General features: G+C 42.4%; 1 protein-coding gene and 1 long non-coding RNA gene across 3 annotated transcripts in view; both read right to left on the reverse strand.

Annotated features, from left to right (window-relative positions):
• Nucleotides 1-1,214: 1,214 nt before the first annotated feature.
• On the reverse strand, nucleotides 1,215-2,707 carry LOC138955622 (uncharacterized). Its single transcript, XR_011452309.1, has 2 exons — nucleotides 2,383-2,707; nucleotides 1,215-2,006 (listed from the first exon to the last, which is right to left on the reverse strand). It is a non-coding gene; the product is annotated as an uncharacterized lncRNA (long non-coding RNA).
• A 3,923-nt stretch (nucleotides 2,708-6,630) lies between these two features.
• LOC138957902 (uncharacterized) overlaps nucleotides 6,631-16,180 on the reverse strand; it is a 38,166-nt gene continuing 28,616 nt past the window's right edge. For both annotated transcript variants that reach the window (XM_070328941.1, XM_070328946.1), the window contains exons 11-16: nucleotides 15,662-15,872; nucleotides 13,878-14,082; nucleotides 11,904-12,186; nucleotides 11,344-11,492; nucleotides 10,997-11,198; nucleotides 6,631-8,492 (exon numbers count right to left, since the gene is read on the reverse strand). In XM_070328941.1, coding sequence (XP_070185042.1) covers nucleotides 8,241-8,492; nucleotides 10,997-11,198; nucleotides 11,344-11,492; nucleotides 11,904-12,186; nucleotides 13,878-14,082; nucleotides 15,662-15,872 — 1,302 coding nt within the window. In that variant the 3' untranslated portion in view covers nucleotides 6,631-8,240. The remainder of the gene's footprint in view (nucleotides 8,493-10,996; nucleotides 11,199-11,343; nucleotides 11,493-11,903; nucleotides 12,187-13,877; nucleotides 14,083-15,661; nucleotides 15,873-16,180) is intronic.

Raw genomic sequence — 16,180 nt, forward strand, 5'->3', positions numbered from 1 at the left:
GTACACATAGCCCAACCATTTCGCTACCTTATTCTTTCAATATCACACAAGCGCGCTGCCCACACGACTTACCACAACGTTTTTCCCGAAGCAAGTGACGAAAATGAGGCTGTATGAACGGACACATCCTGCGGATGAACGGAAACATCCGGTGGATGAACGGAATCAGTTGACACACCGTGACATTTCCAAGGCTACTTCTGTACTTGTTGTTGGAAATATCAAGTTAATTAAATTACCGTTTATATTTCCTTTTTATTTTTCAAGCTTGACGAGGATGCTCCAGCAGAACCTAGGGAGTGGGGTGATTTTCTGATTGAGGACTGCCCTGGACTGCTGTGTGCGGAGCTAACTGTTGATCCCGATTCATCAGGAACCGAAGATTTGAAAGATTTACTTCTTCTTCTCTTCTTAGTGATAGGTAGCCAACATCAGCATGGTGATGAATCTGCTACGCTTGGGTGATGGTGGTTCCGGTCTAATGCTTGGTCAGGGGTGAAGTTCGGGGGGGGGGGGGGGGGGAGGTTGGGGGTGGGGGGGGGGGGGATGATGGGTCAGTGGAGAGTTGCCAACCTGGCCTGAAAGGATATGCCAGGGATGGCGCTGTGGCAGTTTCTACAGGCAGGCGGTTCCACTCTGGAATGGTGCGTGGGAAGAATGTTTTCTGCCTGTAGGCTGTCCTAGAGTGGGGAATTTCGTAGGATAGAGTGTGGGTCTGCCTGGTCGTGGACTTGGGTGGGCTTGTTTTTGGTGCGTGGTTGCTCTTCACTGCGACAAGGTCGTGGTGGACTTTGTAGAAGGTTGTTAGTCTCGCTCGCCTCCGTCTGCTCTCAAGCGTAGGCCACTCAAGGTCTTCGAGCATGTTGTTGACGCTGGAGGTCTGGCGGAAGCGATGCGACACCCATCTGGCTGCTCTTCTTTGGACCTTTTCGAGAGAGGCACTGTCTTCAGCGGTGTGTGGGTCCCATACTGGGCTGGCATACTCTAGGATGGGTCGTACTAGTGCCTTGTATGCAGCCGCCTTGACCTTTTTGTTGCTGAGCTTGATGTTTAACTGATGACAGGTGTTGTGTTTAATAAAAATTACTCAGAAAACTTTTGATTCTTTGCTTTGTTCTTATTTATTGTGTATGCAACAAAACAAAAAACCCACTAAAATAGGGAGAGGTGATAGAAAAGAAAGCACGCATCATCACCGTCATACCAAAACTTGATGACATTGTATGACAGGAAACTAATTTATTCACACACAAAAAACCAAAGAGCAGGCAGATGAATGCAGTCACAATGAATGAAATATACGTCACTATGCATATGAGCACAGTTTAAAATTCACACAAGCATCAGAATATTTGCAGTACCAAAAAAATGCACATGACAATGGAAAAGAAAACCATTATTCTGCTTCTGGACTTTTCACAGAGTTTGACAGGACAACATAACCAGTTCAGTTCCCAAATATAAGTGCTTGCACTCCACACATCAGTTCACCTGTACCCATACACTGAAAGTAATGAGGAAAGAGGAAAGTATGGACTGCCAAATATATCCAAAACATGCTAGCCATCTGAATACTGATTCAAGCTATGTCTACCAGATGCACATGCTGCATAAAGTAACTGTGTACATGAATACCTTCAGTCCTGAACCTAAGGAATATCATTCATAAGTTCATGGTACCTTGTCCACATCTGTGCACCCTGCATCTTTATTATTGACGCATGAGTGAAGCTTATAAAGTCTTAAATGTTTCATCATCTCATCCACATTGCCATCTCTTGAGACGATACTTGCCGCTATGGCAGTAAGAGATGATTTCTCTGAAGATATATTAATATAGGCATCCTCTTCAATCCTTTTAATAGCGTTGATAAGCAGGTCTCTGAAGGTTGCATTGCTTAGGCGGGTGTTCCTCTCAGCGTCACAGCAGTCTCCCTTAACCAGTCCGTCTAAAACTGCAACTGCATCAGACTGGGCGTCACCGTTGTCAATTCAATGCTCACTGACTGAAACAGAGAATGATAACATACAACTTAATGAATGCAGTCAGGTAAATTTCAACATCAGGATACACAGCACAATTCATGTTTACTGCTCATCATGTAAAAAGTAAAATGAACATGTTCTGTAAGTATGCAGGTTCCCAAACAGATGTCTACTATAACAGAAATCCCCATTCACAAATTCCTACTTCACTGCTTTCAGGAGATGCATTAATCTGTTGGGCTTCAAGGTCCACTGATAACACGGTTTTACTGTGATTGATATGTTGGTATTCCATGTAATACTATAATAACTTACATTTTTATTTTATTAGGGTAGGTGTTTCAGATCATAATTATGAACCACACACGCGCAGATATAGACTATATGGAGTCTTACCTTTCAAATGTGGCTTGTTGTGCTTCTTGGTGACATGTCTTCTGAAACCGCTGATAGAGGCATAACCGCTATTACCGTAACTGTTGGTGCAATCGGGACACTTGAAATTCTTCGCAGACGAACGTTGACGCTTTGCAGGAGGCGGAAGAACCGTTTCGCTTGCGATTTCGTCACTTTCAGGTTCGGAACCGCTTTCACTCGACTCCACATCATCCTCCGTAAATTCTCCAAAAATGTACTCCAGTGGCAAGTCGTCCCACTTCAGAAAATCCTCTTTTGTCGACATCCTTTATCCCGCAAGAAGCGCTAAAATGTAAACAGGAAGCCGAACAGAATCGGTTAAATTGTATCTCCGGCAGAGAAGAGCTCTGCAAGGGACGGTATTTCACTACCGCGGACAGTTCGTGGCATACGCAGTTACCTTTTCCTGCGGTAGGCGACCATCCTCGCCGGCCGCGAAGTGAAGGAGTTTCCTATCTATCTAATACAGGTCTATGGTACATGCAAGCACAAGACCAAGTGCGCACGAAAAAGATCCTTTACATGAATCCATGTTAGAGGTCGGTGGGTTATAGAAACACGAAAATACCCAGCATGCTTCCTCCGAAAGCGGCCGCATGGCTGCCAAAAACGCCGGTCATACACGTAAAAATCCACTCGTGCAAAAACACGAGTGTACGTGGGAGTTTCAGCCCACTAACGCAGAAGAAGAAGAAGACAGACATACACACACACAGGCACACATACGTACGTACATTACTTGACTGAAGGTAAAAAGAGACAGAGTTGAGTGTGTTTATTTTATTTTCATCTGCTCTGTTAAAAAGCACAGTCCTTAAAGTAGGGGAAAGGCTTCTAATATGGACCGGCTCCTAATATGGACCACCTCCTGTTCTGACAAACTAACGGCGCTAGAGCGCTCAAAACAATTTCATTCGCTGTATTCACCCTCTCTGGATAACTTGCACATGTCAAAACAGTTGCAGAAACACAAACCTCAAAACCGTTAGGCTTTTTCGCTTTTTTTCATTTTTGGCAGCGTTCACTCTAAATTTGCCGCCTAAAACGAACTCGTTTCTGTCAACAGCCAAAGCTTTTATCACACAAAAATGGATATATATGACAGCCGGTTAACACCGTATTTGTTACATTTTAGCAGTGTTTCTACTGCAAACAAAAAATAATAGCAAAATCGCAAAGTATGTGTGAGTCCCCTAATATGGACCACCTTCAACAAATCGAAGAAAATAAAAGCTAAAGGCTATTTTCATTCATTCATTAAGAAGCTTGCTGGAAATAATCTATAACTAGCCCTCGAGATTTCAAAAAAATATAACAAATAGTCTTCTTTTCGTGGAAGTTGATAATTTTACTTTTTTTCACTCTGTTTTTGATAAGCTTCTTTACTTTCCTGATGTGCTTCAAATAGTGCTCTCATCAACCTGAAAAAGATCAATTTAAAGCATATTTTAATTAGTCTGACTTGCACACTAAGTTGTATCGTGTTATGTTGAAGTATTGGAGGCTTTTTACAGTGATTTGTGAAGGCCGCTTCACTGGTCCATATTAGGCGCCATTTGTGAATTTGTGAATTTTTCTGTATTTAATTTTTGCTGAATGTCTATCAAAGCTATTTTCCTCTAATTCGGCTCAACGGTTAACCTAATAGAGAAGGACTACCAAACACAAAATGAAACTTCTTCGCAAGAAAACAAGCTAGTTATCAGCATGAAACAAAAAGTGGTCCATATTAGGAGCCCTTCCCCTACAAACGGATCTCCTCATCCTCTAAAGTCTTGCATGACTGTAATAGTATCCCTCTGGACTCAAAGCAAAAAGGAACAACCTCACAGCTTCCTGTGTGAAGTGGACATATTTATGTGCAATAATTTCACACACACACACTGACACACACACACACACACACTAAAACAATGGTTGATCGGTGTCATTGCTCGTACCAAATGTTGGAGTAGGCCTACATCTGAAGATGTCAGATGCCAATCACATCCATAAATAGTGGATTTAGACGAAAACCATAGCTGTATGCGATTTTTTTTCTGATAAATATAACGGCGGGGGATCTTACCCTAGTGTTGCGGTGCATGGGGTGTGGTAGGCAAATCGACCAAGCTGCGGGGGATCTTACCCCGTCAAATTTCACTGTTGATCTTTGTACCCATCGTGAGTAAACTATAAGCTAAGCTGAAACTTAAAAATGGAAAGCAGTATCCACAAGTAGTTAGACTTTGACAAGCAAGAAGATTTAAGCCCTGCTGTTGACCGTGATTTGTGTTATTTTATCATTTTTAACGTGGGGAACAGTATTTCTGACCTGTCTTGGTGAAATTTCTTCACGAAAGTATAAAATGGTAAGAAAACTGGCTGATCCAATGCAAAAAAAAAGTACCGGTCAGTATGATATAAACTTCAATACAAGAAAGTCTGGTTATCTCAGGGGCGGACGAGGGGGGGGGGGGTTCTGGGGTTTCCGGACCCCCCCCCCCCCCCAGCCAAAAAAACAAAAAAAAAATTGTGTTTTTTTGGGTTGAGTTTCAATTTTGGGGGTATTAATCAGTGACAAAATCTGCTGCCTGAAACTGGTAATGGTCATCCTCAGAATGCGCCAGATTGCACCATGTTGCATCCTTTTTTACAAAATTTTCCGGGGGAGCATGCCCCCGGACCCCCCTAGCAAGCTAGGCGCTTCGCGCCGTCGGCTCGGCGCTTTCACACCCATAACTTCACAATATACTTTTGGAAACCCCCCCCCGTATAAAATGAACTGATCCGCCCCTGTATCTACTTTGATTTGGAGACACCTACCATGTGGCTGGTCTTGCGGGGGACATAAAAGTGTGTCGCTCCTGCGGTGGACATAACTAGGCGTTCCACGATCCGCAGGGCGTGGGTCAGGTAAGAAAGTCGACAAACCCTGCACATCATCTCTCTCTCTCTCTCTCTCTCTCATCTTCATCCCAGACTACTGGGTTCACAAGTGACACACTTAGTCATAGGCAGCGTGCCAGCTTGGCCGTCTGGTCGAGATCAAGGTCAAATGCAAATTTATCTTGTCACGGAAGGATGAATTTGGTCAGTTGCCAGTGTCCGAGTGGCCCTTCAGCAAAGCTTTGTACCAGGACAGGGGAACCCTCCTTTCAAAACTTCATTATACATTATGGAAAAGCGGGAGTCTTTATAAACAGGCAAATTTACAGAGATTATGAACAGCAAATCTGCAAAGGCAAGTTCTGAAAAGAAAGAGGGGGTGGGGGGAGGGGAGCGTCGGAGACTGATGGATTGGCTCGGAGGGTAGGGGGTGTTAGAAGAGGGGCTCCACGGTAGTCGGTAGCCGCTGAGTGTGCACTGACTCGGTCTCAAGACCTTCGAGACAAGGCGGGTTCTATCATCAGTAAACGTATCACATTGCAGTGTGTGGTGGTCGACTTGAACCAGCACTTTCTTGGTGTTGTATGCGTATCGCAGAGACTCTGTGTGTGTGTGTGTGTGTGTGTGTGTGTGTGTGTGCGTGTCTGTGTACGTGCAGGCGTGACTTATACTATCTTCCATGCGATATTTATATTCGCAGCAATGGTGCACCTATAACATAGGCATGTGTGCGTGTAACCTCTCCTCAGTCGTTTTCATTTACCGCCCACATGCTGGGCGGTTGGCTACACTGGTTGGTGTGTGTGTGCGTTTTCCATCCACAGCATACCTCTGTGCATGGGTGTGTCTGTGTGCACGATCGAGGCCACTGCCACCAAAGACTGTGTATGTGTGCGTGCACTGTGTGTTGGTATATTGGAGAGGGTAGCATTTTACTAATTAAGACCCCCCAATTCAAGACTCACTACTTTTTTAAGACCTTGTTTTCTCAGACCTTGTTCATAACCTCTGTAAAATTAATCCCTCCTATTTAAGCACCGATTTTCTCAGATGAAAAGGGGGGTTGCTCTGTAGCTGATCGACTTCCAAGAATCATTTTAAAGTGGAGAGCAAACGCAACAACAACAAATTGAAATCCCAGGAATGAAAATACGTGAAGTTCATGAAAAAAATCTCTGAATCTTTTGCTACAATGTACCTCTCTAAATGACTTGAGACAAGAACATAATAAAATAAAGTTTGTTCTTTTTACTAAAAATTCCGCTGATCATGCCAAAACCAATTTTAGAAAACGCAATCAAAACAGACTTGCAGTCTCTGATTTTTTCTACTTGTAGGCAAACAAGCAGAACTGCAGAGTGTTGTAAAAAGATTTATTGGCCAACTTCTGGTATACACATTCAGAAAAAAAAATTCACTAAATGTGAACATCACACAAATTCTTCAAAGATAAAACCAAATTGATAACTGACACATTTTCACATGATAGGTATTCATATTTCTACTTCAGTGTTAAAACAAAAAGTAGAAATGTTTATTCTTGCAATTGTAAGAAAAAGATATTGTGCATGCAATGGTTGATATCAACAGATGAAGAATCCTAGATGACTAAAAGTGATATTTACAGGTTTCTTTGCATAAGACAAGGTTTTTGTCACATTTTCCCTTTTTCTTACACCAGTCTATTTAGACTTTGACTTGTCTGTTGGCATTGTAACAAAACACCTGAAACATTTGTAAATTTAGGGAACAAAATCAAGTTGTCTTTATTTTGGGCAGCTGAACCCGTCTACTACACACCAGTGATAACATTATATACATGCTCAACTTAAATGATAATACTGCATAAGTGCATATTCAAGAGTTCTCACTGCATTATGAGAAACAAAAATGTGTCAATGTGTCCACAAACAATAATTGGGTCAATACTGTTTTAAGTGTGTCAATAATAGTATTAATACACATAATGCTTAAAGGCATTTGCCACGTCTTTTCTCTAAAGGCAATGTCTTTAATATATAATGCTTGGTCTTTTATAACCACTCATTTTTGGTGTCATGATTAAAAATGAACAGCTAAGGTGAAAATGTTAAGACTGACGTATGCTGATGCATATCCAAAGAGGTATCAAAGCATCAACATCATTGCAATGGAGTTACAAAATCAAATAACAATATGTACACAGTAAACTTTGAATAAGCTTTTATTACACTCATTTTATTTCTTTGTAGTACATGTTGCAGAATATGAGTTATTCTTGACTCTGTGATTCTTTTTGTCAAAGCACAGTATACACATATCCATTTTCAGAAGTAAAAGTAAGTGTCAAAATTACATTTGTACAAACATGTGTCATGATGTGACCAAGCAAAAGGATGAAATCAATCTGCAGCAGACGACAAATGGTATACAGTCAAGCCTGCCCTGGCGACCACCTCTTGATAAAGACCACCTGCCAATTACAACCGCCCCAAAGTAACCCTGTTGATGTTCTTCCCTCTGTAATTCACCTCTCCAGAACGCCCACCTGTATTTAAGGACCACTTTTGGTTGGTCCCTTGGATGGTCGTTATAGACAGGTTCAACTGTATGTCAATTCAGCCATTTTCTGGCAGCTAATCGCACACAGAGTTGCATATTTCTGTATATCAGTCCAGTAACGAAATGTATCCAACATTCAAAAAGTCCATAACAAATGTTACTATTCCTCAAAAATGAAAACAGACAGCTTCCTAATGTAAAACATTGCTTCCTGAATGTCTTTTCTTCATGCACATACTTTCCCTCAAAAATGCACGTGTTAGTTTTTGAGTTTTGTTCTTTTCATTCACTTTTGCTATTAGTTATCACAGACAGTATGCTAACAGAAGAAATTGAATTGGATAATACATAACATCTTTTTATCCTTTAATGTTCAAAATTTGGTCTTCAGGTTTTTAATTTTCATTGTGTTTGTAAAAGTTAAGTGTCTATGGTTTTCGCCATTCAAAGCCAGCCATGTGGTAGATCATCTCGCAGAAAGCAATGTAGTTGACGTCGTCCTTCCCTCCAATCTTCACCTGGAATTGTTGCCATAGCAACAACAATTCCTCATAACTGATCATGCTTTCCAGCTGCAGCTCGCTCAGAACACGACGGAACTGTGACCTTGACACAGATCCATTGTGCACTTTGTCGTAGTCTTCGAAAAGCGGGAACAGCTGCATGCGGTGTTTACGAACCTGTGCACAAAAAGAAGGAAGATGGTTAATTACATTGAAGAAAGATAGAGAATTATGCTTGAACATTACACACTTTCTTCCATTGTGTACAAGCGCTTAGCACAATGCAGTTTTGTAATGAATGCTATACTAAGACCATTAGTGACCAAGCCTGCAGACATATTCTATGTGGCTAGCTGTGACACAGACTTATTGACTGAACTACGATGTTACGCCAATCTATATTTGTGTACGGTCACTGGACTTAGCGGACACTCGCAGAATACGGACAGTCAGTCTCGGCACGGACTGCTTTACACTGTAAAACACCTGTACGTTACGGCCACCTCGGCATTACGGACGCGGACACGTATTTTGGGTCCATAATAAGTCATATACCTGCTAAATACGGACATCCACAGCAAGCTGGGAAGTTCGATCGACGAAGAAGACGATAAATCGATCAGTTGATAAGTCGACGCATTTGATTGGCTGCTAGAGTTCCAAGGCAGCCAATCCAACGCGTGGAACGTGTTCGGCGGAACGGAAGTGAAAGTGTATGTATCTTATCTTCGAAAGAGTGATTCGTGTTTAACAAGATGGCAGCAAGAAATTTAAATTCAAGAAAAGGAAGAAATGCGCTGACTTTAGAACAAAGGATAAATGTTGTCAAACAACTGGAAAGTGGGAAATCATGCCGAACGACTGCACAAGAGCTTGGGTGTGGGAGAACGCAGATTTCGAAAATCAGCGTCGATCGGGAAAAAATAATGAAGTTGTGGGAATCGGGAGACGGACGTGCTGACCAGAAATGGGTTTCAAAGAAGACAACCGAATACGAAGAGCTAAATGACGCCGTGTTCGAGTGGTTTTCAACCAAACGTGCGAATCACATTGCCATCAATGGTCCACTGATTCAGGTAAGATTACATTGTATATTTGTTGGTCAAGTATGAAGACAGTTGTACTTTTTGATTAACTTGGTCAGGTGATTGTTTTGTTGTTGGTCAAGTATGAAGACAACAAATAAACCGCTCTCGCTGGACCTCCATGCTTTGCAGTTAGAGCAAGCTGAAATAAAATTTAAAAAAATATTTGTGGTTGAAAAGTCTCCATAAGAATACATTCAATAAAAACAAAACCACACACACAGAAGAAAAGAAAATACGAACACAGTTTAACATCGATCGTTCTGTTTTATTTCAGGAGAAAGCCCTTGTCGCGTTTACTTGCACCTGAGGACACGTGCAGAATAAGGACACTTTTGTCTGGTCCCAAGGGTGTCCTTATTTGACAGGTTTTACTGTACTTCTAGAATAGGACCCACAATGCACAAGCCTACATCTGAGCAAGCATGCACTCACATACGCTCGCACACACACACACACACACACACACACACACACACACACTGCTCCATGGACGATATTTCTTCTTGTCTTTACAAATATCCACTTCGTGTCTGATAAACCCTTTACTGTGTTTTTATGACAATTAAATGAGTTCTGAGTTCTGAGTTCTGAGTTCACACACACACACACACACGCTCATTTACTCACTCACTCTTGCATTCAGTGTCTAATACCCTCTATCTGAGTGGGGAACCAGACTTAAAAAACTTGTACAGTCTGACAACACTTACACCCTCAAACTGACAGCTGGGAATTAATGTTATAACTGATGCACCTAACCTCACTTATTGCCATATGCACCTAACCTCACTTATTGCCATATGCACCTAACCTCACTTATTGCCATATGCACCTAACCTCACTTATTGCCATATGCACCTAACCTCACTTATTGCCATATGCACCTAACATCACTTATTGCCATATGCACCTAACCTCACTTATTGCCATATGCACCTAACCTCACTTATTGCCATATGCACCTAACCTCACTTATTGCCATATGCACCTAACCTCACTTATTGCCATATGCACCTAACCTCACTTATTGCCATATGCACCTAACCTCACTTATTGCCATATGCACCTAACCTCACTTATTGCCATATGCACCTAACCTCACTTATTGCCATATGCACCTAGAGTGCTTACTTCCCTTTGTTTCTCACATATTACAAATACAGTACACTCAAACCCTTCAGCTGGGGCTTTAGAATTTACGGAGTCGTAAATTTGCGTAAAAATCTCATTTCTGATTCTTCTCATTCACTGGCATTGACCTTCTCCTTGATCTTGGTCAGGCAGCGCGACGCTAGAATGTAGAACTGAACAAATGTTGAAAATTGCCAGAATAACCAAAGAATTTGTGCAGACTGAAAATTTGGCGCTTCCCGGTCAAGCGTTGACTAGCAAGTGACGCTAAGTTAATTACATGTGACCTGAACTGGAAATCTGAATGGCTTTTCCTTATCAGACGACTGTGTCGCAAATTGGTTCTTAATTATCGTATCCCCTCTAGGCAAAAATAACCATTATCCTGTGTCATAAAAAAAACCAAAGCTTTTGTGGAACCGCAATATTTATTTCTGATTCTTCTCGTTCACTGGCACTGACCTTCTCCTTGATCTTGGTCATGCAGTGCATGAACTTCTCGTTGTTTTCGGGCGACAGGGCGTTGAGCTCCCACTCGGTGGGCGGCTTGAACAGGCCGACCTCTTCCAGGGGCATCTTCTCCAGGTGCTTGGTGGCGAAGATTGACTCCACCTCGTCGCAGAACCGCTTGTACTCGATGTAGTTTGGGTCCACACTCTGGTACCTGAGCATCAGATAAACAATATGATACAATACAATACAATACAATACAATGCAATGCGGTGCGTTGCGTTGCGGTGCGGTACGGTACCGAACAATACAATACAATACAATACAATACAATACAATACAATTACAGGAACACTCACTTGTCCTCAATCATGGCGAGTTCTGATTCGTAGAGATCAAGACGTGCCAGGGTGACAGCTCGCCGGAACGACGTCTTCAGTATCTTGCCTGAGCGCAGCTTGTCGTAGTCACGCATGAAGTCCTCAACGCGCACACGTTCCTTGCACACCTAAATCAGTGAAAACACATCCAGTGAGAATGGTTCATGGTGCGCGTCAAAAGTAAAGCAAGACAAGGCAAGGTAAAATTGTCTGGTAAATGTATTTCAAATTTGAAAAAATTGAAACAAAGTAACAACTATACATGTACCACTTTTCCAAAATTATAAATGCTCAAACATAATAGAAATGGAAACAGGTATGCATCATTTTGTATCATTGAATACAGCGGGTGTTTTGGTGATCTGCATATGGGAGCGCGGGTATATTGGGTGGTGTGGGTGTTTTGGTGATCTTGCATATGGGAGCGCGGGTATATTGGGTGGTGTGGGTGTTTTGGTGATCTTGCATATGGGAGCGCGGGTATATTGGGTGGTGTGGGTGAAAATGGAATAATGATGGAATGTAAAAGCTCTATGTACCTTAGTCTTGATCTTGAGCAGGATCTGCTCCAGGTCGCCCTGAGCATGGAGCTCGGGCAGTGCCTTCTTGTCGTTGGTCTGCCGCACCTCCTCCAGACGCTTGACGTACATGAACTGGGGCGGCTCGACAGGCTCCAGTGCGTTGAGGAAGGCCAGGTAGTTGACGCCTGCGTCGTTGAAGAACTTGGCCTCCAGGGCGGCCAGCTCGGCCGGGGTGATGGGGATGTCCAGCATGGTCAGGGCTTGGCGGAACTGTTGGCGTGTGATGTGGTTGTTGTTGTGTCTGCCACAATACAAAATGAAATTGGTATAAGAACAAGGATGCGAGGAAAGTAAAGCATTACTAGATCATGGAAAGTAAAGCTTTAACATATCATTGTGTCACTGATCAAAACAATTGTGTTTATGTTAAATGCTCTTTTCTGTGTTCTTACTTTTGTCAGTTCTCAAGTTAACCACAACGCAAAAATCTTCTTTGCACGTAACGATGAAAGAATCAACATCAGCCTTTCTGTATTATACATGGTTCCTGATGCTGAAAAAGAATTGTTCGTCAGATGCAAAAACCAATACAAACAAAAAAGTCATGAACAAAATTAATGCCTTGTTAGAGATTGAACATAAATATTATACGTTATTTGCGTTTTTGACCAAAATATGACATTTTACACAGATCGAGACAGTCATTGTTCTCCGAGACCGCGATAGCGGTCGAGGTGAACAATGACTGTTGAGATCTGTGTAAAATGTCATATTTTGGTCAAAAACGCAAATAACATTTATGTATCGATCGAATTCCTTTCAGGTACTGACTTTGTTGTTGTTTTGACGATTGAACGAGCACACACACATGCAATCAAACATAAGCTTCATATTTGGGCGTTTCAGGTTGACCGAAACTTCAAAGGAACTACAAAACACATGTCATGTACTGTCTTTGTTGTTGTTTTGACGATTGAACAAGCACACACACATGCAATCAAACACATGACGTGTGTTTTTTAGTTCCTTTGAAGTTTCGGTCAACCTGAAACGCCCAAATATGAAGTTTTGTAAGCCTCTGACGTCACTTGGCTCAAAGAAGGGAAATCCAATGTCCAATCGATACATTATCAGATACATTTCATTCTTCTCATATTAATGGTTTGATTGTCTGTCAACTATAAAGACCGTTGGGTTGATGTACTTGTGAATGTTTTAGTTTGTCTAAAATTAAACGTTCCAACAACTAACCATTTTCCTTTTTGATACATGGAACCTCCCTTTTAGGACCTAAAAATATTGAAAAATCACGTCTTAAAAAGGAGGGACTATGCTTATAGCCACACCCAAACAAGTGCAGAGACACTGGAGCGCTGTCCACGCTTTTTTTTTTAACGCACGAAATGCACGGGATTTGAGAGGAGTTTTGCGCTTGGCATTTTCCAAATAAGGATATCCTACTATGAGTACTACGCTGGAATACTACAATGAATTTTCAAACGGCTACACTGGCTTCGTCTTTCCTGATCGAAAGGGGGTGTATTGTTGATATTTGTAGATAATAGACTCTGCATTTTAATGGTCAAATGGCGATTTCGGTATAAAAATGTAGACAAGGAAGGTGACATGAATTTGATTGGTCAGTATTTTTTAGGCAAAGCACATGTTCTCAGCAAACAGAAAACAAAATATTGGAAGCGTGAGTCACGCTACCCAAAAATAAAATCTTTTTTTACATATATTTTTTTTTCTATAACTTTTTTCCCCATGGTTCATTCATCATCTGACATAACTTTTTAGCGAAATCTAACCATAAGATTATTGAAAAAAAGCAAAAATGTAGACGACCACCTTTAAAATGGGGGTACATTGACAGAGACTATGAAGAGACAATGTGCAAAAGTATGGTCTTAAAAGACAGGAAGTGTTAAATGAGCGGGTTTTAAAAGCGGGTTCACTGTCATGTTAGCTCAACCCAACGGGTCAACTCACTTGTCAAAGTCTTGGAAGACAGGCTTGAGGAGAATGCGCCTCTGATCCACACGGGCACGGATGCGATCCATGGTGGCTTCGTACAGTTCTCTGTGCCCTTCATCCGCCTCGTTCCAATCGATGGTGCCCGGCTTGGGGACGCGGAATATTTCCTGTGGGGGCACTGCGGCCATGGGCTCCTTCTCCAGGCCAGGCTGAGTGAACACTGCAAGAACAGAACCAGACGGATTGTATTGACAGAAGCAGACGGACTGTATTGTTAGAACCAGACGGATTGTATTGACAGAAGCAGACGGACTGTATTGTTAGGAGTTTGGCGTGGCGTAGTGGATAAGACATCGGCCTCCGTATCAGAATGTGGTAAGTTTAAATCCCGACCGCGGCCCCCCACCCCCCCACCCTTTCTTGCTTACCAAAGTTTTTGTCTGTCTTTTAAGGTGGCTAAAGAAAACACACACACAAAGTGGAAGTGCCAAAAACAGCGACACCGCATCTCTATTTGGGTATTTGTTTGTCTGAAAACTTTGTAAGATAATTGAAATAGGTGAATCTTCAGCCAACAGAAGTCAAAACTATTTGAAGAAAAGGATATTGGAGTTACAAGTTCCCCCAGAAGCTGTTGGGAATGAATTTGTGACATGGTCAAACAGTTGTGCCCCTTGTCATAGCAGCTGCTCTGTAGAGCTTGTCTTCCTTGAGCTCTGTAGAGCTTGTCTTCCTTGAGCTCTGAGCTACTTTTCAGTTCAGGTCAGTGCATGAATGGCCATGATACTCTTGTAGATTGTAGACAGCTGTCTGTGATAAGATCTGTCTGCAGTGTTTTCCTGGTATGCTCTTGCCAATCTTTCTGTTTTGCAAAACCGTAAACTGTTTAAAAGTCAATTCTGTTTGACTGACTTTGTCTATAAACGTTATTTGAGTGTTTCCTCCACTTGGTTTCAGTAATTCTCTCAGAAGCTGTCTGGAATGAATTTAAAAGAGATAACATCGTCTCTTTTTGTCCCTCTCTTTTGAAGTGAAATCTATGACATCAGAAGCCAAAGAAAGTTCAAAAAGACGTCATAACGGGAATAACGGCATCACGTAAATATTCTGTCACTTTTTTTGCATGTTTTCCAAGGAAGTGACATAGAAATGTAAGAATGAAGTTTGTCTAGGTGACTCGAACATATCAGCAGTAGAAAATGAATGGTAAGGTCACCGCCAGGCTGTGTAAGGTCACCGCCAGGCTGTGTAAGGTCACCGCCAGGCTGTGTAAGGTCACCGCCAGGCTGTGTAAGGTCACCGCCAGGCTGTGTAAGGTCACCGCCAGGCTGTGTATGTGTATTGTGGACAGTGGAGCCCCCCTTTTAAGACCTCCAAAAATCAGAAAAAATCTGGTCTTAAACAGGATAGTCTTAAAATGTGAGTACATTTACAAAGGTTTTGAACAGAAGGTCTGAGAAAACAGGGTCTTAACACTTTCTACCCCACCTATGTTGACCACATTTGTTTTAGCCGAGACCAGCTGTGCTGCAGCAGGTCACTCAGAATTGTATTAACTGTGTATCAACACGCTGGAATCCAGGCGTTAGAAGGACGTTACAGGAAGCAACTGAAGCTAACAGTCTGAGCGGATATATCCGTACCTGGTCAGATAGAGCCATATGAGTGGGTTCAGATATATCCGTACCTGGGAGACAATGAGTTAAAAAGGAGGGAGTGGTACACTGATGGGTCTTAACAGGGAGATTCCACTGTACTTGTATCATAAAGACCCCTATGGAAGTTGAAGGTATACATACCACTCTCCACATCAGCCACAAATCTGGAGTACAGAGCCTGGTCCGCTTTCTTGGGGTTCTGGTAGGCTTTGCACAGGAGGTCGAACTGCTTGTCGTTCAGGTCGTGCTGCGCCAGCGGGCTCAGTCCCATGATTGCCAAGCAGCGACGGAAGCGCGTCTTGCTGATAGAGCCGGTGCGCAGTGGGTCAAAGTCTTGGAAGTAATCCAGCGCCTTAGTTAAAGAAGAAAGAGAAGGTAAACTAAAAGGTAGGTAAAGGTACTCCAATGACCATCATTATTTGAAAAAAAAAAATTTTTTCTTTACGGGAGCGAGATGTTGGAGATCTCATCTTTTCTAGGGCCAGCTTTATGAGGGCGATGCCCATCTCCTGTCCCTCTCTGCCTGGCCTTCCCATAGGGCCAGCTTTATGAGGGCGATGCCCATCTCCTCTCCCTCTCTGCCTTCCCTACCCATAGGGCCAGCTTTATGAGGGCGATGCCCATCTCCTGTCCCTCTCTGCCTTCCCTTCCCATAGGGCC

Source organism: Littorina saxatilis, linkage group LG2, assembly GCF_037325665.1.
Source record: "Littorina saxatilis isolate snail1 linkage group LG2, US_GU_Lsax_2.0, whole genome shotgun sequence".
Classification (NCBI taxonomy): Eukaryota; Metazoa; Mollusca; class Gastropoda; order Littorinimorpha; family Littorinidae; genus Littorina; species Littorina saxatilis.